This window comes from Meleagris gallopavo, chromosome 20 (genome assembly GCF_905368555.1).
Source record: "Meleagris gallopavo chromosome 20, MGAL_WU_HG_1.1, whole genome shotgun sequence".
In the NCBI taxonomy this organism is placed as follows: domain Eukaryota; kingdom Metazoa; phylum Chordata; class Aves; order Galliformes; family Phasianidae; genus Meleagris; species Meleagris gallopavo.
The window spans coordinates 3,249,030-3,275,827 of NC_139423.1; the positions used below are offsets into that span (position 1 = coordinate 3,249,030).

Here is a 26,798-nt window from a genome sequence, read left to right on the forward strand (position 1 = left end):
ACACAGGGGCTTTTCAGGCTCTACTTCTGTGAAGGTATAAGTAATATGCTGTGGGCTTTTTTTGTCTTTTTTCCTCTCCCACATCCATGGATAAGCTGCGGGGGTGGATCAGGAAGGATGTAGGACTTTCCATCAGAGAAAGAGATGATTTATAAGACAGTCATTGGCGTTCGTTGTTAGAGCTCTTTTTTCTCTCTAAACATAATTTGCCCTGGGAGATAAATAAAATTCCTCAAGTCATCTGTGTGAGCAAATAAGTGGAAACGAGCTGAGAAGTTTCATGATCAAAATAAGACTGACCTTAAAAGTGGAATTTTGTTATCGTTCTGATTATGCAGAAACACTGAAATCCGTGTTTCTATGTGTGCTCATTTGCAGAGCTAGTGCCTCCATGGGTTCATTTTCAGCAGTTTCTGAAGCCATTTCATGGGTGTGATTTGAGGTGGAATCTGAGTGAAAGTGAGAGAAATGCCAAAGGGCTTGTTCTTACTTGCTGCAGAAACAGGAATCAGAGGTTTCTGTTACTCTGTTTTTGTTGCTGTTTTTCCCCAGGGATGAATATTTAGGCTTTGTCTCCCTCTGTTTTTGATACAGCCTTTCCCATATTGCCAGTGTGTTTGATTGCTCTCAAATTTCTGCCTTTTCAACGACCTGAGTTAGAACAATCTTAACACACATAACTTTGATAATGACAAGATTTTATGCTCTTTGTGAGGGTTAAAAAAAAAAAAAAGTGTTGAGTCTTGATTTTTTGTTGTTGTTGTTTTCAGTAAATATAGCTGCCACTGCAGATGTTTCAGAGTTTCTGCTGGGTTTTTTTTGCTTCTTTATTAATCCTGACAAAGATGTTATTTGCAATTGCGACTCAGGCTTAGCCTACTTCTATATGGCACAGTAAAAGAACTCTATATGTATCACTATTTATTTAAATCACACTTGCTGCTGCCCCTAAACAGGTTGTCGTAGTGCTTGAAAGTGGGTTACAAAATGCATTGTCTTCTCTGTCATTCAGCCAGGTGATGGGTTAAAAATTTGTGGGCGTATTCAAGTTTCCCAGTTCCTGTATAAAGTACAGCCAAGAGCTGCCCTCAGAATAAACCTGGGCTTGGCACAGATTGGTTCTAAACATGATTAGATATAAACACGAGATAAGGGGAACTAGTTGGGAAATGGAAACATTTCAGAATTCTACTGTTTGTGGCATCAAAACAAGTCCTTGAAAGGCACTGGTTCTTTCATTTGTAACAACTGATGAGTGAAAAGCTTCATATTAAAAGAAGTTTAACTTACAAGTTCAGGATTATGCAAATGCTTGGTTGTTTTGTTTCTTTTTTTTCTCTTCTTTAGTGAACTTTGGGAAAAATTAAACAAAATTTCAGTAAAGCAAGATATAATGATTAGTTTGTACTTTTTTTTTTTTTTTCTTACAGCATCTGAAAGCACTCCACTGAGAGTTGTGGGTTAAATCCCATGACACTCTGTATTGGCTGTGGCAAATAGCTCTGGGAAGCTGAGGTAGAAAGAATTGGAGTGAGCTGGCTGAGTCCATAAAGGAAATCTCTTCTGGAAGTGGGATTGGAGCACAGTTTCCTGATGCCCAGGGCTGTACTGCATAGCAGGACTACAAAGGAATGCTCTGCCTGCATTTAGCCCATATAAAACTGAGATGTACGCTTGGATGACGCATCAGGAAGAAGAGCACACATTTCCATGTAGATCTTCGACAGCAAAGCACTGGAGCCTGGGAAACTGTTGTTTGTTGTTGTAAATGATCTTCCCCACTTCCAGCTGGATTTTGACTTCTTATGAAGAATATGTAGCTATTGGATGCAGAAGTACAGCCGTGAGGGGATTGTCTGCCTTATTGTGGGAATGTGATGTTCTGATGCCCATGGCTGCAATGTGCTTAGTGGTCTTTTGGGTTGCACAGCATTAGTAATAGCAGTGAGAGATAGGGTGGTGTGAGTCTGAGTTGGCAGCTTTCTTTGCAATTATGAAATGAGCGCATTATGAATTTTTGAAGAGATGAGTAACTTGACTTTGTATCATATCCATGCAAACAGCTTTTCTTAGAGAAGGATGTGTTTTTTTCTTATTTTGAACAGAAATACAAGATACAGACATATATTTCAGTGTAAGTTTTATGTTTGAGTGTAGGTAATGCAGAAAAAGTCCAGTGTGCATGGTGTATATAATATTTCCTTGGAATTAAATGTGATTTAGGCAAAGCATGTGTGTATTTGTGGCAGTTTTCAGTACAAAAAAAGACAAAAAGACCTTTTGTCAAGCTGTAATTTCTATGTGGAGCAATGCCTTGTGGATACAGCTCGTTTGTTTTGTTTCTTTGTGCAAATGTTTTTTGCCAATTTGACTCTACTAAGTGTTCTCTTCAGACTTGGGAATTATTAGGGCTAACCGTTTCTTTTTCTAAAGAAATGTTTCAAATGCTGTCTGCTGGCAGACAAGCAGCTGGCAAGGTCACAAAGGCTCGGGGTGAGCAGAGGTGCTACGATGAAGTGTCAGAAAGGAGATATTCCTGCCAGCACCTGGGATTCGAGGTGATGCATCGATCTGAATGTGTTTCGGTTCTGAATTTATTTCCGAGCTGCTGACACGCGAAGAGTCAGCATTTCCCCCCAAACGCCCCATTTCCCTGCCTTTCAAGTGCTGCTTTCCCGGGGTTCGAACACGTGGCCTTGAGCCCTAGCTCCGGCGGGGAGGTGGGACTTAGCCTGATTGACGGGCTAACGAGCCAATAGCTTGCTTGAAGCCCTGTAGTAACTGAGCAGCTGTCTCCCGCTAGAAACACGAGGAGAGGGCGTTCGAGGTGCGCAGCCCCGCAATGGGAGCCGAGGTGGGCGGGGTTATCTCAGACGGATGCGCCAATAGGAGACGGCAGGGCGGCCGCAGCCACGCGAGGGTGGGCGGGGCTACTGTTACCGCGCACCAATGAATGCTGAGGAGGGCGGGGCCGGGCGGGAGCGGTCCAATAGCGCGGCTGGGGGGCGGGGTCCGGCGTCCTGTCAGAGCGCCGCGGCGGCGGGCTGAGGGCTGAGCGAACGCGGCTGAGGGTCGGAGCGGGGAGTCGGTGAGGCGGGGACGGGTGGACCAGCGGAGCGGGACAGGACCGGTGCCCCGCTGAGCCGAATCCCTTTGCCTTCCCGAGCCGCGACAGGAGGCCGGCGCCGTCTGTCGCGAAAGACGACCATCTCCGCTCTGTCGCGACATGACGCGCTCCGCCACCGTTCCCCGCCGCTGACGCCGGGCTTCGGGCACGACGGGACCGCAGCGCCCCCGGGATCCGGTCATGCCGCCGTCCGCCCGCGCCGCCGCCCGCCGCCGTGTCCTCACCGCCGGGATGGGCCGCGGGAGCTGAGCCGGCGCGAAGGATGAGCCAAGCGGGCAGCCCGGGGAGAGCCTACGACTTTCTGCTGAAGTTCCTGCTGGTGGGAGACAGCGACGTGGGCAAGGGCGAGATCCTGGCCAGCCTGCAGGACGGCGCCGCCGAGTCGCCCTACGGCTATCACATGGGTAAGGGCCGGCGGGACGTGCGGGGACGCGGAGCTGCCGGCGGAGCGGGGACCCGGCGCGGCTGTAACGGGCCGTGCGGGTCATTGCGCTGTGCGTGGAGCTCCGACGGGAGGGAAGCGGCTTCGTACACAGAACGCGTTGTCAGGGTGGTGAGATTTCTCTTACTGAGCAGTAAGAGGGAAAAGAAACGCTAGGAAAAATCTTGTTCTTGTAAATATCCGTGAAACAGCAAATATATTTGCTCTGAAACAGCTTTCGCTGGAAGAAGAGATTGCTTTTTCTCCCTGTTTATCACTCTTCCATATCGGAAGAGTGGCCCTTTAAGACCAAGGTTCACATTTGTAGTGTGTTCTTTCACTTAAGCTTTTTAAAGGGCAAGACAGAAGAGCCTCATCCGTTCCAGTTATGTTCTGTCTGCAAACCAGAGTTCTAAACATTGCCAACTGATTTAAACCTGAGCCAGTGGCTTTGGGAAAAGGGATTTTTCTTTTCCTTCTTTCTCCCTGTTCTCTTCATGTCCCCTGACCTATTTTCCTAGAACACAACTTTAGTCTCCCCTTTTCCTTCCTACTGCAAACCTATTGCGTGAGTTATTAAAAAACAAGCGATCCTGTAAAATTACCCGTTGCTTCAAATTACTGCTACTATAAGTCTCTGACTAGTTAATTCATTTGGAAGGCTTTGCATCTGTTATTATATTGAGTTCGTTGCACTGAATCAAAGCAAAGAAGTGGGTGGAGGTGGAGAGTTCTTTGTGTGGTTGCTTATGAGTCAGACTGCGCCTTGAAGGTATCTGTGTGCATTTTAAGATGTTTACTTCATAGCTTTTGCTACCTTCCTCCTTGGGACATTGCAGTCTCCTCAGACTGAATCCTTCAGGTGGTTGGAGAAAAAGGGGATAGGGCTTCAGGGGAGCAAGCCGAGTCTGGCCCTGTTCTGTGGTTTATATATTCTTATTCAGCAGCAGCAGTGCAGTCTCCAATATGCCTTGACATAACAATGTTTGACCAGCTCCCAAGCTCATAGATCATACTTTAGTGCTTGCATTTAAACCTTGTGCTACTCGTGGCTTGCGTGCAAATCACATTTAAATTGTGTTGCTATCTCTGTGAGTGCATCTCTCGACAGCCAAGAAATACAAATATTCCGTTGGAATTGTTTAGTGAGTATTTAATGGAGATTCTTCATCTATGATAACATCTCCAAAATATTTCCACAAGAGGCTGTACATTCTGTGCTGTGCTTCGTGGATTGTGATCTCTTCACCAGTCCTAATTATACACAGTTAGACAGATCCAGTTATTCATGTCTCACCAAACCTCTTACGCACAGGTTGTTCTTCCATGGAGAGAGAAAGGAGTTGTAGCCACGAGCTGATGTGCACATTGAAGAGAGGGGTGTGAGACAGAATTGAGGGCAGATGTAATGGAGGATGTGGTCCTGGGCTGTAAAGGAACATGATTTAATCTTACATTTTGTGCAACTGGTGGTATAATTAAGATTTTGTTTACACAGCCACAGCATACCGTTACATCTCACTTAATGAAAGATGTTGACTTTAACTGTGGAAAATCTGTAGAAAATACCTTCTTGCTCTTCATCCATCTCTATTTTTCAAGGTATAATGTTCTCCACTGTACCAAACTTGGAGGACTTTTGAACACTTGCACGTATGCTTACCAGTTGTTATCCCTTAACATCCCTTCAGCCCTTCCTACATCACTTGAGTACAGCAACATAGGATGCAGCTGTGGGAGACCTGTGCAAGCTGTGAGAATAGAGATGCTGTGAGAGGGAGCAAGCTAAACATCCTGTTGGTGTTATGACTCACTTTCTAATTTGACTTAAAAGCTTGATAAACAGGAGGAGAATTGAAGTGAGCCCTGCAGGACATGAAGAGAGGTAGGAGGAAGACGTGGTGAGGATGGGCTGATCAGCAAAGAAGGCTGCTTGTTGTCTTCGGCAGCATCAAATTAGTTGAGCAGGCAAGGAGAATGAGGACAAAGTAAAACACAGAGTTGACCAGAGCAGCATGTGCTATCATTTGGGTTTTTTTTTGGTGTGCTGGTTTGTTTGGGTTTTTTGTTTAGCTCTTGAATGCCCAAAGGCTTTGTGTTCATCTGTGAGCTGTGTAACTGTGCCATCTCATGTATGTATGGGCTCAAACTTCAGTTGTATAAACCAGAAATAATTTTTTCACAGACACTTTGACTAGTTATTCAAAAATAAACCTGCAGTCTTTCTCATTCCTGGGAAAATACAGCAGTCATGTGTCTTACTATTTTTTGTCAGTACACAAAATTGATATAAAATCTGGAGGCAGGAAGGGAAGCCAGCATCGTGTGATCTGTCAAGTCTCTGCAAGCTGCTGCTGGTCCAGGAGCTGTGGTATGAAAGCATTTGGCATAATACAGCTAGTAAGATGAAATACAGCCTCTTCATCTCTGAATTCTTAATGGCCAGAGGGCTCTGGCTTGGAAAGAAGGGGAGAAGCTTTATTAACATAACAAAGTAGGGACTGCTATGGAAGATACATTAGTGAGCGTGATTCATAAAGACAATCCAGAAAGCAGTTATTCTGAAGGTGGGCAGGTAGGCAGTAAGGTTATTGTCTGGGTAACCTGCTGTTAGAGGTTTCCCTCATCTTGCTGAAAACTGAAATATTACAAGTTGGACAAGCTTGATAAGGAAAAAAAAAAATGCACAAAAATGATCTTAGGGAGCTGCAGAAACTTTGCTGCTAAGTATTGCTAATTTATCATCAGAATATATTCAGAGGAAATGGAACTTAATACCTTAGATGTTCTGTCAAAAAATATTTTCATGCCTTGCACCAACAGATTTTTATTCAGCTGGGTTCTGTTTTTGCTTCCATATTAAAATAGAGAAAATTTTGCTTGTGATGAGATTGCTTGACACGGGGGCTGAAGGAGTGATTGCCTACACTTCATGCACTCCTAGTCCTTTTCTTGCAGGAACCCCAGGTTTACACTGGCAAATTCTTTCATCCTTTCTCACTCAGTGACCTTTTTACGTTGCAGTTGAGGGAGAACAATAATTGATCACTTTGCTGTTATGGGGTAGCTTTCCAAAAGGCATGAATTCCTCCCCACTTCACTTTAAATTACGTTAAAATTCATTTGTGTGCCCACTGATCTCAGTTAAAAATCTGCATTTTGTAGAAAGGAAAAGCAGGTGGGATTTGATCTCATACACAAGCTAAGTACCAAAAAGGCAACTGGTTTCTTATGTTGTTATTATAGGCTGCCATGGAACTGGTGGGAAATACACTTGTTTCAGATAGGGCATCTGACTTCTTTTGGGATGGACCTGTGAAGCAGTGATGGATGCAGCTCTAAGTGTGCTGGTTACAACTGCCCCTTCAGTGCTGCCTTCCAAGAGGAAGGACTACATTAATTCTGGGTTGTAGTATGTGATGCATGTGGAGAAAGAACCCCTCTGTTACTTTATAAGACATGCCCACTTCATGAGACCAGTGTGTTTTCCCTCATGTGGAAGCAGACTTAAGTGTAACTTTTTTTTTTTTAACCCTTTTTCTGTATACAAACACTGTGATAAAGGATCCTTTCACATTGTTTGTGTCAATGGAGTTGTTTTGTTGGGGTTTTCTTGTTTCTAGCTGGTCTTGCACATCTGTTGGAACAATTAATATTCACCTTCCTTGATTTAATGGAGAAGTAGTAATCCTGGGCATGAATGGTAGTTCACAGGTTTTCCTAAGTTTCTTTGAAACTTCCATAAAATTAGTTTTGCTTTGTTACACACTTCTATTCAACCAGCTTCCTTCAGCCTAACGTAGTGAAATCATTTCTTTGGCTTAATGTTACTCAGCAACTTAGGAATCAGGAGCTTGCATCCATCTCATGGCCAAGAGTTGCAGTTTCGTGAAGGTGAGGAGGTAGGCTGTCTCACCCTGAGGTCTGCAGACCCACTTGGTCAGTAGGCAAGAACAGCTCTTCTCCCCAGCTCTCTCCTCACCTCACCAGTATTGGTGGGCTTTTGTGAGTGGAGGAGAAATCAGTGCCATGTAGGTGTGCCCACGCTCAAATTTGGTCTCTGGCTTCTTCTTTTCAATGACTTCCCTAAAAAGGAAAGAAAACAATTTTTGGTCAAGCGTGTTGTACAATTTCAGATGGAAGAAGCCTTTAAATCTTGCAAATCATGCAGATATTTTTCAAATCCCTGCCTAAAGCTAACCTGCACAGACATGTCTGAATTTGATACCTGCTATTGCTACTTCAGTTTGTTGTGGCAAAATCAATTACAGCAGTAGCTCACTTTCTCCTTTGTCTTTCTCATGCCCATTCTCTAGCTCACTGTGCTCCCTGTCTCCATTTCCCTTGGATTATTGGTGTCTTTTTTTTTTTTTTTTTTTCCCTCCTCCCTTTAATTTTACACAGATGTGCAGGAGTGGGAAAGAGACTGTAAATAAACAAAATTACCACCAAGCTCCCAGACAGGTGTGCAACATGAAAGGAAAAGTCCAGGCTGGTTTGGAAAGTGGTCAGACTTCAGGCTCATTTCAGTCTTTTAAGTTGCTTTGACCTAACCCAAATGGTGTTCATCTGTGCCAGGAATAAGTTTTATCCAATATGTTGATGAAAATACATTTACATATTGCTGTAAACTTGCTCTTGTTCTGGGAATATAATGAGGATGCAAAATAGGATGAAGAATAGAGATTGGCTAATTTAAAAAAATTTATTTCTATCCAATATATTTAGTTTCTCTGGATTTTGTCTAATGTGAGACTGAAAATACAGAAAAGCAGTACCATTTTATCCAGTCCTTGACATGGGCTGGAGTCTGTCGTGCTGGTTTTCTTTAAGGAAAATCTCAAGCAAGGTTCTGATACACCAGGCAAACTTGTTTTGAGCTTGCTGTGCTTTTTCCATCCACTTTTCAATGTTGATACAGTGGAACACATCCGTACAAACAATTATTCCTTTTTGTTATGCCTTCCTGTGTTGTAATAAACTATGAACTGGTTAAGTGCAGACACAACTTGGAGTTCCTCAGCAAAGTGAAGCTGTTGCAGCTAAGGCACTGATTTACTGATTGTTGATAGAGCACATGTGGAATATCCAGTCTTTGAGAAAGGTGAAATAAAGCCTTCTGTGTCAGCAGCATTATAATTTAGTACCTATTCAGGGCAAAGTCTGCAAAAACACTGGTATTCACAGCAGCTGGTTATGTATCTGCACTGTCACTCAAATCTAAGGAGAAATTGAAAGCTAATTAGTAGGAAGCTCTAATCTCATGTCTGCCCGGGAGTGGAGGAGGCTTAAAGGTCTAGAAACTGACACTGCTCCCATATTTATAGTAGCCTGAGGCTTTAATGTAGCACATGCCTGCTATGGTATAACTGCATTTTTGTTTGATCTGTTAGTCAGGCTGTTATTCTGGCTTCATATATTGGAAGAAGGAATACATTGAGGCCCTGGAACGTGTTCAAAGGAGGGCGACAAAGCTGGTGAGGGGTCTGGAACCATATGAGGAGAGGCTGAAGGAGCTGGGAATGTTCAGCCTGGAGAAGAGGAGGCTCAGGGGAGACCTCATTGCTCTCTATAACTGCCTGAAGGGAGGTTGTAGTGAGCTGGGGGTCGGCCTCTTCTCTCATGTCATTAGTGATAGGACCAGAGGGAATGGTTCCAAGCTGCGGCAGGGGAGATTCAAGCTGGACATTAGGAAGTGTTACTTTTCAGAAAGGGTGGTCAGGCACTGGAATGGACTGCCTAGGGAGGTGGTGGAGTCGCCGACTGGATGTTGTGTTGAGGGACATGGTTTAGTGGGAGCTATTGGTAATAGGTGAACGGTTGGACTGGATGATCTTTTAGGTCTTTTCCAACCTTGGTGATTCTATGATTCTATGAGTCTTTCTCTGGACTTTGCTGGTAGCTCTCTGCAGGAGGTGTGCCTGTTATAGCCCTGAGGGCTGCAAGTCACCGAGGAAGTTGCTCTTAGTGTTCACACTGACTGGACCAAATCTTTGAGCTGTGCTGAAGGTAAGGTGAGAATCCTCATAGTAAACAAAAATAACTGCTTTTGAAGTGGGGATGTAGAGGGAGTGGGGCCTAGCAGGGAAAACACCCTTACACACATACAGAAACTTCTCTGTCAAGTCGGTAACATGGGGCGGTGCTGTAGGCATGTGAATGTTAAAGACTGAGCATTTTGGAATTGTTTGTTGTTAGAAGCAGGGAAATGGGAAAGCTCTTTATTGTTCGTGAGATACTGCCTCGTGCTAAGCTGAAAGCTGATATAACAGCTTTGCTGTTTTTCTTTGTGGTGTGGGATTTGCTGGTGTGTAGGGACTGCGTGAGGTCAGCAAGGGCTGCCAGGAGACAGAGGTGAGTGCAATAGGTGGAGAGCATATGGGGGAGCACGGGGCTGCTGGCCCAGGGTTACCTTGGGCATTGACATCTTTTCTGGAACACTGGATTTCAGTGTAGAAACTGGTAGTTTTATATATGGGGGTGGAGAAGCTGATGAGAATTTCTAGAGGGGAGATTTCCATCTGTTTTGTCAGCTTATTTTTAAGAACTTAACATGTGATCTCTTGAGTTAATGCAAAATCAAACCATCCAGAGTTTCTCCCCGTGTATTATTTTTGGATCTCAACTTCACATTCATATAACATGAGCTCCTGGCAATACCTGTTTTCATAGTGTCTTTAACTGTAATTGCATAGAACTGTTTTTATTCTTGACTCAGGAGATGACCTATCTAACGAAAACTCCCAGTGATTCTAAATACGTAGCTAGTTTAAGACCCATGTTTATGTGCAGATGTAATAGAGGAGACTGAACACGTGGCCACATTTAGAAGTGAACTGCAGTCCAAGAGTGACACATTTGCCCTATGTGAGTTGTGGCTCATCTCTTGCACTTTCAAATGCAGGCTGATGGCTTGTGTCTAGTGACTGTAAGTTGTTTAATATACGGTGTGTTCCAGGCTGATGGCTCAGATTTTACCTCTCCGCTCTTCAGTCTAGTTTTATACTGTGTTTGTTCAGCACATACCTCACTTGGAGGCTCCTGCCATTTCTCCTCTGGAATGTGACTGCATGCAAGGAGCTCTGCCCTGGCCTTAGCAATGTATGTTCTGTTGTGATCCCACATCAGCAATCTGAAATATCCAAGAATGCCTGTGTATTCCAATGAATATACTGAAGAAACAGTCATGAGCCTATTTGAGGATTTAATGCTTAATTTGCATGTTGTTATAGAAAGTGGGCTGTTATTGATGCTTGTAAGAAACAGAAAAGATATTAATTAAAAAAAATAATAATAATTTAAAAAGCAGAAGGGGGCTGCTATTCCATAGACTTCAAAACAAAGTAACTTACAGATTTTAGAGATGAAATTGTTAATGCAGCTCCTGTGCCCTTGTGCTTTGTTTGCAAGCTGACTTTAATACAGTGCTTCAACATATTTAAGTGCAAGAAACATGAAACTGCCAGCTGGAAAACTCAGACCCAGCAGGTCTGGCTGCCTTCCTAATGCTTTTTCACAAGCAGGCTGAGGAGGAGAGGCTCCTGCAGATGAATTCAATGGAATGACTGAGTTAGTATAAGCAGTCTTGTGGTGCAGGATCTCTACATGGATGTCTGGGTGTCTGTATTCCCATTCTGATTGCTTTAGCAAGGAAATGTTATCCCTGTATGTGCTGCAACATCCCAGTCAGTCCATGATTGTCCTTCTGATCTTCCTCTGTGTTTACTTCTGTAAATATGCCAAGTGAAGTTTGCATGACCTTGACTTCTCAAACCAGTTCAGAATTTGTAGATTGTGGTTTGACTTGAGCACATACTTTATAAAATAAAAATATGACAAATGGGACTTTAAACAAGTTCATAACCTCTAAACTTTTATTTTCCTTTTCACTTCATTCTAAAAGGACCTGTATCATTTGCCTGATCTTAGTTTTGGAGCAAGAGGACTGCAGAGTCCAAGAATACATGCAGTATAATGATTTTTCCTTCCTGTCTCCAAACAAGAGTTTAATGCAGTGGTGGTTGAGGTTTTGTATGGTGTATAGGCAGTCTCACTTCTCAGCCTTCACCATACTTATCTTCAACATCTGTAGGACAGCTAATTCAATGCAGAAGGAGTGAGAAGTGACCGCATAGTTTTGGGGTGAAGAAAAGCCTGCAGTTGTAATGACTCAAATGACGCTTGGCAGCAGACTGATGAGTTACCTCTGAGTAGAAAAGAGGCCTCTGGGGGCACAGAGGAGCAGCCTTCCAGCACTCCTGGGCTGGTCATCAAGGGGACAGAGTCATTTTCATAAAGAGTTTGTAGGTGTAGGTTGAAACAAGAGGTTTGGAGGTTCAGAATGGGTAAGAGGGATAACATTTTCTTTAATGGAGAAGAAGAGTCAAGCTGTGGAACAGCTTGCACAGATGATCCCCAGACCTCACAGCTGATCCTGGTTTGAACAGATTGATATAACTGACCTGTTGTTGGCCAACCTGACATTTCTTTTTGTCCTTTTCACCCAAAATCAGTTTATTCTAATTTAATGGGGAAGTGAAGCCAACTAAACAATGCATAGAACAAGATCTTAGTAACATACGGTCTTTCTTCTTTCTTTAAATCTAAACACAAAATGCCAGGAAAAAAACCTTTCTGAAGTTTTTCTCCTGGAAAAAAGAGTACAGTTAGAATATTGGCAGCTCTTCTGCTGGAATAGCTGGGGAGGAGGAGAGGAAAGAACTGGGAAATGTGATCCAAACCCAACTTAATTTCCTTTATTTTTATAATGGAAGATACATTGTGACTTGGTAATTCTTCAAGTTATTGTTAACATTATCTGGAGAGCCCACTTTGCTGCAGGATGTGTTTTGCTTGGGATTTCAAATCCAAGAAGTGGAATGGGTCTTCTGTTGTTTTGGTTTGGCAATATAGTTTGAAAGCTCTTTCTCTTCAAGTATCTGTGCTTTTGCTCTTTTATATTTTTAAAGCAAAATTATGGTGCTTACATTTACCCCACTTATTCTTCGTGAATTCCAACTTCGATCTTCATTGTAATGACAGAATTCACAATATACAGGAGTATGCCTCTGAAATAGAATTCCAATGTTGTAATTGTTATGATGTGTTAATATGCTTAACTAATAACAGTGATTTAATTTTTCAGGAGCATTTATTTGCAGCTTGATTTAAAGCCTGAGGAGGTTTTGGAGAGGTTTCTAACTCTTCTCTGAGCTCTTAGACCTATAGCTCAGAATAATGACTTCTAGATGGTCTTGTGATTCTTGTCATGCCCAGTATTTTTGAGCTGGTTTACTGCTAATGAAGTGTCAAGATATAAAAGATCATTGTTCTCTTCTGAAAAATGTTGTAAAATGTGAAGTATTGCATCTGCTTTTAATATTTTTATGGTAGCTTTGAAGCTATTCTTCTTTCCAGATTCTGGCCACATTTCAAGCCTAGCATTCTAGATAGAAGGGCAAGTTGTGCGTGCCTGCTTCTCATTTCTTTCTCAATTTGTAGAAGATATGTAGGCTACCTCTGCTTTTTTCCCTATGTACCAGGATGATTTGTCCTTAGCTGTGAAGCTGAATTACTATACCAGGAAGAAATCCATAAGCAGAAGGACTATTGGACAATCAGTTCTTATATAAAACCCATTTGACTTTCTTGTGGTTAGCTATCTTAGCCTGATGAAGCTTCTCTTCATTCTGCTTTCCATGGATGTGCAGAACACCATGTCGTATATTGAGACACATTCATACGTCAAAAAAGGTGAAACAGACATATTTCAACTTTGTTTAGTTGCAAGGAAGACGTATGAGATCTCGTATGACAGACTGCCCTTGAGAGCTGATGTTCTTTGAAAGTAATATAGCAGGAAAAGAGAACACTTGTTAATATTGTGCTCAGTTCTCATGCCACCATCCAGCTCTTACCTGCGGAACTGGAGAACAACAGCAGTGAGAAGGTGCTCATGGTCATCTTTAATTTGATATCAAATGGACCAGAATTCTACATCTTTCTCCTCAAAGGAGATCATAACTGTTCCTTAAATTTGACTCTATTTTTCTCATCCCACCACCTCACTTTATCTGTGTCCTTCTCAAAGCCCCGTCTCTTCACTCAGCCATTTATGGTTTGGTCTCTACCTGGTTCTGTGCCCTTTGTTTGTCTTGACTTCTTGCTGTGTATCTCTGCTCAGCTCCTCTGTTCAGCCTCCTTCTCAGTGTCTCATCCCCATCTTTGTTCTGCCTTCGTGCTGGGATCTCTGTCACATCTCTCTCACCACGTAACTCAGTGTTCTGTCAGGTCCTAATTTCTTTGTCCAGCTGTAACAATCATTCCCAGTCTGTTCTCTGCAACTCCTGCCTTTTCACATGAGTTTTCTAGCCAGAAGTGTGTTGCTGTGCTTGCAGGTTGTATCCTGATGCCAGTCAATCTGTAAGGCACAAGAATTCCGTGGTCGCCCATTATTGTGGTCTCCTGGTATCAATCTATTCTTTTACAGCTGCGTGGAGGAAAACTCATCTCACGGGAGATTCCTGGAACTGATACATTAGTCTCTTCCTATCTTCTTTCAAACTTACTAATAAAATAGGGTGATGTTTTAAAAAAATGAAACAAAAAGAAAAAAACAACAAAAAACTTTTTTCCCTGTGTAATGCTAATAATAACATTGCCTTTTCCTGCAGTGCTACTATTTATAAACAGTAACATGTTTTTATATATATATATATTATATATATATATAATAAAATAAAATACATATAATAAAAATATATTCTTCTCAGGAAGTTAGCTGCAACTTGCAGCAAGCTGTTGAGGCAGCCAGCTTACCTTACGCCTCTGATATCCTTTCCTTTTGGAAGAGTGAAGAGGGGAAATGATGAACTGATGCCTCTTCCTGACCTGGGGGAAGTGGGGACACATCTTTCCTCTTGAGGAGAAAATTTGGATTGTGCAGAGGCTATTTATTTTTCTGTGCACAATTGAATTTTAAGATGGAGGAGAATGAAATATTGTCTCCGAGTCTTAATTTTATTTCCTCTTAGCATGAATAGGAGATCGTTCTCAGGTTTTGGCTCTTTATTTAGCCGTCCTAGCAGAAACACTGCAAACTATGGTATGATTTTATCAATGAAATCATGTACTTTTAAGTTGTTTGCAAGTTTTTGGGGATAGGATGCAAAGTACTGACTTTAGTTTGCTTGCAAACACTGATGGTGAGAGAATAGATAGAAACATAGGTTCTGTTTCTGTAAGTTAGCAATCTAGCTAATTAAATCTTGTGGCTCATACAGGTTTTGGAGTGCTTGCAGTGGTTTTCAACTAAGCATTGGAGGTGTGCCATAAATTCATGACAAACTTCTTAATCCTGTACCCGTTTCTTTGCTTTGAAGGACAGTGGTTTGGGCTAGAGCCAATGAGAAATGATCTGAGATTTTTGGATTCTAATCTGGTGCCCCAGGAACTTGCAAGCATGAAAAGCTTCTGTGTAATAAAGACCACTTTGATTTGTAGGAGTAGATTTCTTGTAAGCTGATTTCTTTAAACATTTGAAGGAGAACAAGTGTGCTGAAGGATAGGATGTGGTATTCACATATCTGACCATAAGCAAACATAAAAATAAAAGCAGAGCTTTCTGATCCAAATCTATTATTTTAAAAAAAAAAAGGGAAAATTGTCACATCTTTGAAATGAGTGCAAGACTTATTATGTGTAATTGCAGTTTATGATTTGATTGATGAGTTGAAGAAAACAGTCTAGATCTAAAATTCCCCTATCCTTATTTCAAACTGAATACCCAATCTGTGCTTTTCAAACGCATGGCTTTTATTGCAGTAATTAAGGGTGATAGAAGAGATTAGAATTTGGAAAATGATGGTGATTCTGAAATGGCAAGCAGAAAGCAAGTCTGACTGTCACATAACCTGACCTGTGTGCTTGCATATCAAATTATATGGTCCAGTTTTATTGTTTTATTGGCAGTGAGAAGTTTCAAACATCAGCTTAATTGAATTCTGAATCAAAAGCATGGTGTAGGTCTGCTTGCTTGGGGTGATAAATGAATGAGCTTGGAAGCTGTGGCACTTCTCAAATATACTTGAGACGGTCGCAAATGTGTTCCTAACAGAAATGTTAAGCTGTAATTTTGCCATGGATAGAGAAAGGTAGATAGCTTAGAAGGCTTATAATGGGAAATGATGCGTGAAAACATTTTAAGCATTCTCCACAGTCTACCACCTGTTTTCTCAGTGCTGTCAACAGTCTTTGAAGGATGCTTTTGCTCGACTTTGTTAAACATCCCAGACTCAGAATCCCACTGACTGTGTGTATCTATTTATGGTTCTGTTTGTTTTGTAGAATCTTAAGGTTTGGCACAGAAACAGACGATGGGAAGGAGATATTAATATGTGTCTGATATAATTATTATTAATTGTATAATTTGGACAAACCAGTGGAAATCTCTGAAATGTGGTCAGGTCATGTTCTCCATTCTCCTGTAGGTTATTTAAATTAAAATACAGATACAAAGAAAACAGAACAACCTCAAAACCAGTAGAATGTTGGACAAACATCTCATTCCTATGAAAAATTGTCTGCTTTTTCTTGTTTTTTTGTTTTTTTTTTAATTGTCAAAATAGAACTGATGACGTGTCTGTGGCCAATTGCACTCAAACTTTGAGTTGGTGTATTCTTCACTACTGCAAAGCCACAGTTGCCAGTCACACTGTAAATCACTGAATCTCAGAGAACATTTTTGGTGAAGTAATCTTGCCTTTGCTGGAAGACAAAATGAGCAACTTGAATGATTGAAGGATTCTTCCCAAAGAGACACATCACAAGAATGCCACTGCGTGCTTCAAGAGGAATAGAAGTTTTACAGGGAACATTACACTAATCAGTGTTGACAAGAATGCAGTGCAGTCAGTGAAGCATCAGTGATGGTATGGAATGGCTACAAAGCATCGCTGCAGAGAGGATGCCTTCCTATTTGCTGTTGTTGCCAAACAGCTGAATGATTTTACGGGGAATTTTACTATGTCCCTGAATGTAGTAATACTAAGTTCAGTTTTGTAGCTGTTTGCTTTGTGTTTGAGAAGAAAAGTTTATATTAAAAAAGCAATTTTTTTTTTTAAAAAAAACCTCTCCAGCGAGGGATGCAGCTTGTCTGAGGTTCTTTAATTTCAGTTTGTGGCTTGAGCCCTGTATCATTTTGATTTATTAAAAAAAAACAATCTACACAAAATTGTAAAGCACTGAGAGGTTTTTCTGGTTCACTTCAGGCAGCTTGTTTCTTTTCTTTCCTTTCCTTTCCTCTGCAGCAATACTTCTTGCCTGTATATCCCAACAAAGCTATTCTGTATTTCTAAATGAGTGAATAATGTTCTGGAAGGGCATTTGATTTCTGCAACAGCACAACCCACATCTGTTGGTCTCATTGTTGTAGCTGCATGCTGTTCCTGATGGCAAAAGGCCTTTTGTTTTGATTCTTCATCAGTGGCAAATGCAGAAATATTCAGGTTTATATTATACTCAGGTCTTATTATCAACTGACTGTATCTGTATTACAGCTGAAGAATACAAAAGTTTCTGAACCTATTTCTTCTTTGGAGATCTTCTGAGAAGCTCATAGATGCTTCCATAAACAGCAGCTGGTAGTAGCATATCTTTGAGGTGCATTATGCATGTCATCTTAAGGAAAAATATGTAATATTTTGCTGTATGAGCAGCTAAACAAGGGCAGCTTGCAGCGGTGCATGCTCTGTGGTGCCTGGTTTACTCAGCTGTGAATCTCTGCAGTTCCGACTTCCTTTATTTGGTCTGTCTTTAAGAAGAAGGATGGATGTCTGTGCTGCGTGGGATGTCAGTGTTTGCTAATCATGGTCTGCGTCTCCATGAACTTTTAGATAAACTGACAGAAGTATTTCACCCTGTGGGAAATAGCAGCAGTAGCACAGGATGCTGGAACAAGCTGTGCAGTGTTGGGCAGGGTTTGTTTTGTGTTTTATGTTCTTTAGGATTTCTGAAATGATGAAACTTGTTCTTTCACTACAAAAACAGTTTTTATGTTTTGGTCTGTTCCATGGCCCAAGGCTTTTCTATAGGCTGGATTTAAAAAAAAAAAAAAAAAAAAAAGAATATATCTATCTATATATTGTTCTTGGCTTTCAGGTTGGGCTCAGTGATTGCTGCTGGAAATGACAAACTATTCAACAAGTCAAGTGATAGATAAAACTATTTCTAATAGTTCTACAGTGCAGTTGTTCTTTCAAATTTGTTGTTCTTGAATCTTTTCCCCTATGAAGTCCAAGACTGCCTTAGCTCTACTAAAAATATCAGTAAATACAATACGTAATTATAATACCAGCAAAATGTTTTTTTATGGGATGTTTTTACTACTAGCTATTTATTCCATGAATGTAAACTTCAACATACAAAAAACTAGGAAATCACTGGAGTTATTTGTAATGGAGATCAAGAACCTGGTTTTCTGTGTGCTTTATTATGTTACAGCATTCATCTTATGAAAGGGAACCGATGCCGCTGTGCGATGTAATAAAGGCATCCTGCGTTCCTGGGAGGCTGTTCTTGAGGAATTGGGTGATAGCTGTGCACAGAGGAGTTGCCTTGAGTCTAAAACTCACAGATAGCTGCGCTGTGTGTTGTGCACTCATCTCTGGCAAGAGTGCATTCGAATATGTAACCAGGGGAACATTCCCTGTTTTAGATAACCTGTACTTTATTTCAACGAGCAATGTCTTGTGTTTTTTTTGTTTAGTGGAGACTCTGTTTTCGTAAACTGGGCTCAAACATCATTTGCCTCGGATAATGTATTCCTCAAGTACAGGTGACAAATGCCATTTGAGCAGTGGGTGTGGGGCAGATTTTCTAAGCATCACAAAAGCTGTACACCACCTTTTGCCTATTGCTAAGGGAGAGCTGACTCGGGTAACAGCTACTGCACAATGACTTCTGTTTGGCAGTGTAACACCTGCTCGTCTTTATTCCACACCTGACTCTTCCAGACCTCCCCTAAGGTCCTTCTCCGTGCTCCCTGCCAGCACATCAGCCCCGCCCCTGTACTGAGGCTGTGCTCATCCACCTCACTTGTCCACTCACTCGTCTTCTCCCAAGCTTACCTACAAGGACGTGAGGGGAGGCAGGGTCAGGCGCTTTGTTGAAGTCAAGGTGTGCACAAACAGTATCCACCCCCACTGCTCTTTCCACCACCCCGCCTTATTTATCCTGGATGAGGATTTGGTGATGACAAAATGCGAGTTGCGTTGGCCGGGAATCGAACCCGGGTCAACTGCTTGGAAGGCAGCTATGCTCACCACTATACCACCAACGCTGTGCTTGTTGGGATAGATCTTCATTTACTGCCGTGCTGTGCTCTGCATTCCTTCTTTGACAGTAATATAATTAGGACAGATGTCTTACTAAGCTTTAAATTCCTTCACACCCCTCTTCCCATAAATATAGCACACCAAAAAAATCTTATTGCTAAGCATTTGATATATGCACCATTATCAACAGTTATATACACTGTTACATAGCTTAACTTTTTTTCATTCTGAGCAGTAATGGCCACCCATATTAATGAATCTTACACCTGCCTTATTGTAACTAATAAAACCCAGTGTCTTCAGTAGATACTGAGACTTCCTCTAGCCTGTCTACACAATTTCTGCAATCCATTCATGTGCCCCAGCAGAACCTCCTGACTGGCTGGTGGGGCCGCGTTCTGTGACAGCATGGGGCCGCCACTGTTCTGATGTAGAAGTCCCAGGATGGGCAGTGCTGCCAGCCTGGCAGCTCTCAGCCTGTCTCTTCCTCCCACACCCAATAGCTGATAAGACTGCAGAAGGACGGCAGGCTCACAGCGCAGCAAGTGGTTGAGGTTCTTCCGTTTCTTTTCAAGTCTCAGCACTTCCACTGATTCTGCAGCTCTGTGTACCCACCAGAACTCTCCTGCAGTGCATGGAGTGTCTCCTCACACCTCTGTTGTTCTGTAGTTGTCTGTCTGCAGTACAAGTACAGGCAGTTAAAGGGATCATCCTCAGCACTCTTCCTCAGAAGATCTGCTGAATTCTTAGGTAGCATCAGGACACTCTTCCCACTGCATTTGTCCTTCTGCATCAGTGTGTTTTTTTCTCATTCACTTGTTTTGTTTATGCTCAGAAAATAAGACGTCTCTGTTCTTCAAGACATGAATCTTGTTATGTTTTAGGTTATTTTCAGTTTCCATGCTTTTTTAAGCTTCATTTGGAGGAGTTGATGAACAAATGTTCCGTTCAGGGGATTTCTTGTCTATGGCAAAGTTGAGAAACATGAGAAAAACACACCAATGAAATCGTGTTGCATGACTGAATGGCATGTGTGAATACTGAATGCAACTTTTCAGATAACACTTAAAAGAAAAAAGCCTTTATCTTATTATTTTTTATGTTTATAACGATGCACTTTGTGGATGCAGTGTTAAAGCACAGTGTTCAAAGCCATTCACCTGAGCATTGTGGTGGATATTTTCAGGGGTCAACTGTAGCTACATAGCTGCTTCTGATCAGTATTACCTAACTGAATTGAGAAAAACGACACCCATTTTGCCCAAGAAAGCTGCAAAGCTAGACCTAAGCATATTTTTGCATGGTTTATTTTGTTTCTGGGATATGTCAGGTCACCAGTAAAAATAATAAAAAAACCTTAATATTGTAAATCTCTGCAGATTTTTTCAAAGACTGCATAATAAAGATGTGAGCTCAGCTAAATATGCCTGCATATTATTTGGGTTTTTTAAAAGATTGCTAGATATACGAATTTTGCTAGTATACAAATGTATACAAATAGTATACAAATACATATCACGTGCTGACTTTAAGCACTGCAGTACTTCACAGCTCATCTAAAAGAGACAGTGTAGGTCAACCCCAAGTGCTGAGCTTGTTGGGAAGGAATAACCTGGAGCCTGCCTGCCTGCTGCTGGACACTGAGTAGGTCTTGGGGGCAGAGAAGACTGTTATCAGTAACAATGGAAAAGTCTAGAAAACAGGGGCCAGACACTTTTTGCACCATCTATGCTCTTATATTAGAGACACACATAGCCACATCATAAGAACTGTTTGTGATTCAGAACTGATGAGAAAGGAAGAAATAGTAGAGGCAGTAAAGCTGAGGAACAGAGGAAGCGAATAATATATAGTTCACAATATACATCTGAGAGGAAAGGCTTAAACTTAGTTCTACTTTCTTTTATTGAAAATAAATAAAACTTTAATATGTATATTGTCACGATAATGACAAAAGAGATGGTTATCAACATGAAGGGATCCTGAGATATCTACTTAAAATGAACCTTGCTTAAGAAATATGAAAACTCTTCTAAGCTTTATGTGAACAAGTTATTTTTACATATTCGCTCCATAGAGTAGTAATGAATAAATTCTTTTATGGTCAGCTTCTACAAAGTCTGTAACTATTCTCCATATATTACACACTTCCAAGCTGATGTAAGATTTGTATGCCTGTGTTCCCTCAGGAATAGATTACAAGACTACAACAATTCTTCTGGATGGTCGACGAATCAAGCTACAACTCTGGTATGTCTTCCACCGTTCCTCATAGTTTATATTTCAGAGACATAACAAATGCAACTCTTTGGGGCTTGAGTTCACCCTTATGCCTCAGAAATATTTAGCCAAATGAGGAAGAATGATCCAGCTAGCCAGTACTTTGGGCAAGTCGCTTACTTCATATTTATTTCAATTTTTTGTCTACTTCATATAAAATGGTGGGCCTTACAATTTCTCAAAAGGAAAGATGAGTCATAACTATAGGAGGAAAGCACAAAAGATTCAAAGTACCTTCAAAAATTGTGAGATATACTTGTAATGAGAACTGTGAAAATACCTTAAAAAGCATTCAGTGATTGTATAGCAACATTCCTGTGCTCAATTTATTAGTATCAATGATTGACTAAATAACAGCAGTATTGAAAACAAACGAGAAGTGTTATTGCTCACTGTCAGTTAAATGTGGATAACTTCATTGGCGTGCAACCCTATCCTAACAAAAAACATGTCAAGAACAACAACAAAAAAATTTTACGATGTGTATTTTTCCTGTAGGGTCAGATATTTGGTCTGGTGGGGAGTTTCTATGGTAATATTTTTGCAGAAGACCATCTTCTGGCTCCTTAAGAAATATTCAGCAAGAAATAACACAGCTTGAAATATGCAGCAACATTACTGCCTCTTAAAGTTTTCCTCATTCCCTAAACTCATGGTGTAAAAGAGGAAGAAGCAGGGTCAGGGCAGGACAGACAGGAGATGGAGTGTGATTTTTGAGGAAACTTCACCTAGACAAATTGGAGAGGTGAGTTGTAAGAACACAAAGTGTTCAGATAGGGTAGAGAAATGGAGGTGAAAATGAGCTGTTACAATTATATTCTTTTCCTCCTGGAAATGGACAGTCTTGTGCCACTCCTATCTTTAAAAGTCTTGTTGATGTTTACTTTAATTTGAAAGTTTTTAAGATACTAGAATTAGATAATTTATTCTTCATGGGTTGTTTCTGCTTTTATGAATTTCAAAATAACATTTCAAATGTTAAATGTAATGAAGGATAATAGTACTCTGACATATGGTGTCTTGATTACTTGATAATTTGTTCATATACTTCATTTTTCTACTGCATTCCATTTTATATAGCTTTGTAAAAATAGCATATAACGCTCATCTGAGAGATGCTTTAATCCTTTTTGTGGAGGGAAGTGATATTCTTAGGACTCCTGAAAATAACAGATCGGAAATGTTTCTGCAGCTGACCATATACAGAAATGTGTGTCCTGCATTTGGAGATTGGTAACCTACCTCAAAAATTCCTTATGGAATTTTGTTTCTTAGCATATCCTTCACTGTGATTCTGTACTTCATGCTTTCACTGTCTCCTTAAAGACTGCTTCCTCATACTGAACTCATAATAAGCTATTGCTGCTGTAATCAAGAATTTACTCTTTTTCCATTAGTTTCCTTGGTGATAGCTATTGTTTCCTCCCACTGTTTTTGTCTGCTGCAAAAACAGAATGTTTCTTCAAGCTGAGCTAAATGCAAAGTGGCATATGTATGCTGGACCAGTAGTCTGTTTTCCAAGGATAATTGCAAGAATAAAGTTTCAAGTTCTTGTCCTCTCATACTGAAAAATCTGAAAAATTTAAAAGGCTAAATTCCAGTGAGGGAAAATCCTGTTGAGAATAAGAACAACTCTTAACACGTTAGTGACTACTAGTGTGACTAACAGAATGAGGGATGACATTGATCGGTACAAACCTAGCTGAACTCTTAATGTAGGAGTCCACCTATTTCTTTTAAAAATATTTGTAACTTATTTTGTTCAGGGATACATCAGGGCAAGGGAGATTCTGCACCATATTTCGGTCATATTCAAGAGGTGCTCAGGTAAGCTGCATGCAGCTCTCTTTAATGATGAGTAATGGTTATTGTACAAACAACAGATAGCAAGTTGTGATGACTTTTGTTGCTCACTTATAGATCACATGCAGTTGCACTGATAGTCTAAAAATAACATGAAACTTGGGAAATAATAAGGGGCGGGATTTTCTTGGGTGGGAGGAGGAGGGGCAGAAATTAATGAGATGATTGAACTGGTGTGTGTTATAAATATCTTCAGGCCTTCTTGTTGGCTACATCAATAGCTTAAGCCTGTTGGCTTTCTTTAACCATGTGAATACACATGCTCATGCTGCCTTTAAAGCTGAGTGCCAGGAAAGGTGAACAGCCAACACAAAACTCAAGAGCAATAGGAAAATACAAACATAATAAAAAATGTAATGAAGTGTATCGACTCATAATGAAATCTCTTAAAAAAAACCAAACACACAGTATAGTGATTTTAGTGTTTCAGATTTCAAAGTACTGCTTTAATTCACGAAATGTAGAATTGCATGGTTTATGTTCCAGAATTATATAGAGCATTGAATCTTCAACCCACTGCATGTGACCACTAATATTTATTTACTATGACTTGTGTTGTGTGTATGATCAATCACATTTGTCCACTGTAAAAATAAATACTTACCAGTACATAACCCCCTCCCAGAAAGTTTTGGATTCTGTCCCTTACCATATTAGTAGTCTACAGAGAACTGGGGCTTGGTGTTATAGAATGTTGAGGTTCTGCTTCATTAAAATCTTTCTCAGTATCTTATAGGATTATTTCAGAATCAGAGAATTCACAGATCGTATTTTCTGTCTTGTGCCTTTGTTAAACTTATTTTTTTAATAACATGTATATTTTAAAACAGGGAGTAATACTAGTGTACGACATTACCAATCGTTGGTCATTTGATGGCATCGATCGATGGATAAAGGAAATAGATGAGGTAAGATACAACCCAAGACTGTCACTAGTCTAATGCAGATGACTAAGACTGACAGTTTATGATATTTTCTGCTGTTTTTACTGGCATTTGCAGGCGATGCTTACTACGGCGTCATCCAAGATGCCAAGTTTACCATTCTGTTTCTATGTTTACAATTCTGGAAGTTAGAAACATAGCAGCTTGAAGTGTCTCATTTCTTCAAAGGTGTTGGCAGTAAGCATATGGAGGGCAAAGATTTCATATTGTAGTCCCACTCTTGGTATAGATTTGCCACATCATCTCTGCAAGTGAGAAAGGGATGTTTTTAAATCATAGAATCATAGAATAGCTTAAGCTGAAAGAGACCTCTAGTGATCATCTTGTCCAACCTGGCACTCAGTCTAAACTCTTGAAAAATCTTTTGTTTTAACTGAGGGGAGGGAAAAGTTAGAGCCAATTTTTTGTATTGCTTTTCTTTTTTCAGCATGCTCCTGGTGTACCAAAAATCCTGGTTGGAAACCGCCTTCACTTAGCCTTCAAGCGCCAAGTGTCTACTGAACAAGCACAAACCTATGCTGAGCGGCTGGGCATGACTTTTTTTGAAGTCAGTCCTCTTTGTAATTTCAATATTACAGAGTCCTTCACTGAGCTAGCAAGAATAGTACTGATGAGGCATGGAATGGACAGGCTCTGGAGGCCAAACAAGGGTAAGCAAAATACGCTGAAAATATTTAAAATTAGTCCTGGAAAAGGTTTGTGTTTCCTTAATGAAAAATAATTTCCAGAGAATTGACTCCTTAGCTGACATTAAAATGAAGAGCCAAGAATCTGATACAACTTGTTTTCTAAACAGGAAATATGCATCTGCAGGCATAATCTGTTCCTGCTTTTGTAGGGAATAGCATGTCTTTCCTAGAACTAAGTATTGATACATAAGTAGGAAATGGAAGATATTTTTGAGAATGCAGGTGTGGGAAAGCATGTGGGAAGAGAAATGAGAATTCATCCTAGAAGTACAGCATGCATGCAGAGTTATGGTTATTCTACTAGCGTTTGGCTGACAAAAGCAAACTATTATAATGGAAGTTTTATGTCTGTTTTTAAGTACTGAGTCTGCAAGACCTTTGTTGCCGTGCCATAGTTTCCTGTACCCCTGTGCATCTTGTTGACAAACTCCCTCTCCCAGTTGCCTTAAGAAGCCATCTCAAATCCTTCTCCATGGCCAACGGTCTTAATGCCAGAATGATGCATGGACGCTCATATTCGCTCACATCTAGCAACATCAGTAAAAGGAACAGCTTAAAGAAAGCTAAAATTATCCGTCTACCACAGAGCCCACCAAAAAACTGTACAAGAAACAGCTGTAAAATTGCTTAAGCTTGGTGGAAAAAGGAATCTGGATGGAATCCCCTCATGTGAAGCGTTGAATGTGAGGACTCCTTTTTTAATAGTAGAGCATGCTCTATGTAGGTATCACACTACATAGACAAAAATGAGAAAAACAAGTACTATTTTGGAGCTTGATCACTACAGTAATGCTGCTTTGGAATGAGTGAGTTGTTCAGTGCAACTGAAAGGGTGTGATGTTTTGCTGTTGGACTTGCATACTTTATTTTAGTTTCTGAATTGCATGATGCCATTGTTTTCACTACTTGATGTATTTTCCTATGGGGAATAATTATCATTATGTTGAGTTCTTAATTCCATTAAATCTGGAATGTGGCTTACTGTTTAATTGTTTTAAAAAAATCCTGTCTTTTTGCAAACTATTAAAAACATGAGTCATTGGTTTACATATTCGGGCAGAAGTTTTTAAATGCAATGTATTGTATACATTGTAAATTCTACAAATAGTGCAACCAATTCTAGTCATACTGCAGTTGTGTATTTGGATGTTTGGTAAAGCTTCCTTGATGACTTCAAAGCACTAACTTAACTAAGCTAAAAATGTGTATACAATTATGATGCACATATGCAACAAGGTTTTGTCCCATTAGTATATGTAATAGATTTGATAAAGTTTTTTGGTATGTTATTTAATACTTTGGGGGATTAATTTGTGGTTTAAATACTTATTTTTCTGTAAAGAAAAAAACTATATATATATATTACATTTTATACCACTCTACAGGAAAGTTTGAGAAGGAAATGCCAAAGATACTGTGGTTAAGGGAACATGACTTGAAAAGCTGCTTTACAAAAAAAAAAGCACTATTTAAAATAAATAAATAAATGCTTCTGGAAAATAAATCCTCTTAAGCTTTATTTAATTGGAGAAAGTTGTCTTTGTCTTCCTTGAGAAGAACTGGAAGAACAGTATACCTGAAGTGGACAGCAGGAACATGAAGCCATCTTAAAAGGATGAAATAATGCTTTGAATACAACATCTGTCTTCAATACTGTGAACTGACATGCAGAAGGATACGTGTCAAGTGTTCCCCTTCTTTTTGAAGAATATTGGGACTCATTTTGAGCAGTAGGAATCCTTTCAGGTGATGGTGTAATTCCTCTAGGCATTCTCACAAACGGGAGATACCATCGAGTTAGGTATCCTTAATGTTCCCCCTGGTTCAGACTAGGCTTCCACAGCCCCTCGATGTGAGTAAGGAAAACTAAAACAAGTGAAATGCCAAAGCTATGTCAGGACCTGGACTGATAAATGCGGCGCTACTTGAAAAGTGTCTCATATTTAAAGACCAAATAGGAAAACACAGCGCAGTGGAAGGAATTTTTCCTGGCTTGTTTTCATTGCTGCAGCTCACTCCATGACCAGCAGGCTCCATCTGCTGGGCTGAGCTGCACAGAGATTGCTGCACGTCAGGATAAAGCCGGTGTACTGCAGAAATGACACCTCCACAGCTTAAGGGAACGTACATAGCAGCCTGCAG

At 40.5% G+C, this 26,798-nt stretch overlaps 1 protein-coding gene and 1 non-coding gene across 2 annotated transcripts; one reads left to right on the plus strand and one right to left on the minus strand.

The window, feature by feature from the left end:
• Positions 1-2,991: 2,991 nt before the first annotated feature.
• Positions 2,992-26,160, plus strand: RAB40B (RAB40B, member RAS oncogene family). The gene is made up of 6 exons (XM_003211413.5): positions 2,992-3,531; positions 21,070-21,130; positions 22,927-22,987; positions 23,854-23,931; positions 24,395-24,617; positions 25,016-26,160. Exons 1-6 carry the CDS (start codon positions 3,390-3,392, stop codon positions 25,285-25,287), a joined length of 837 nt encoding a protein of 278 aa, XP_003211461.1. The 5' UTR covers positions 2,992-3,389; the 3' UTR covers positions 25,288-26,160.
• On the minus strand, positions 18,814-18,885 carry TRNAG-UCC (transfer RNA glycine (anticodon UCC)). The gene has a single exon. It is a non-coding gene; the product is annotated as a tRNA-Gly (tRNA).
• Positions 26,161-26,798: the final 638 nt, after the last annotated feature.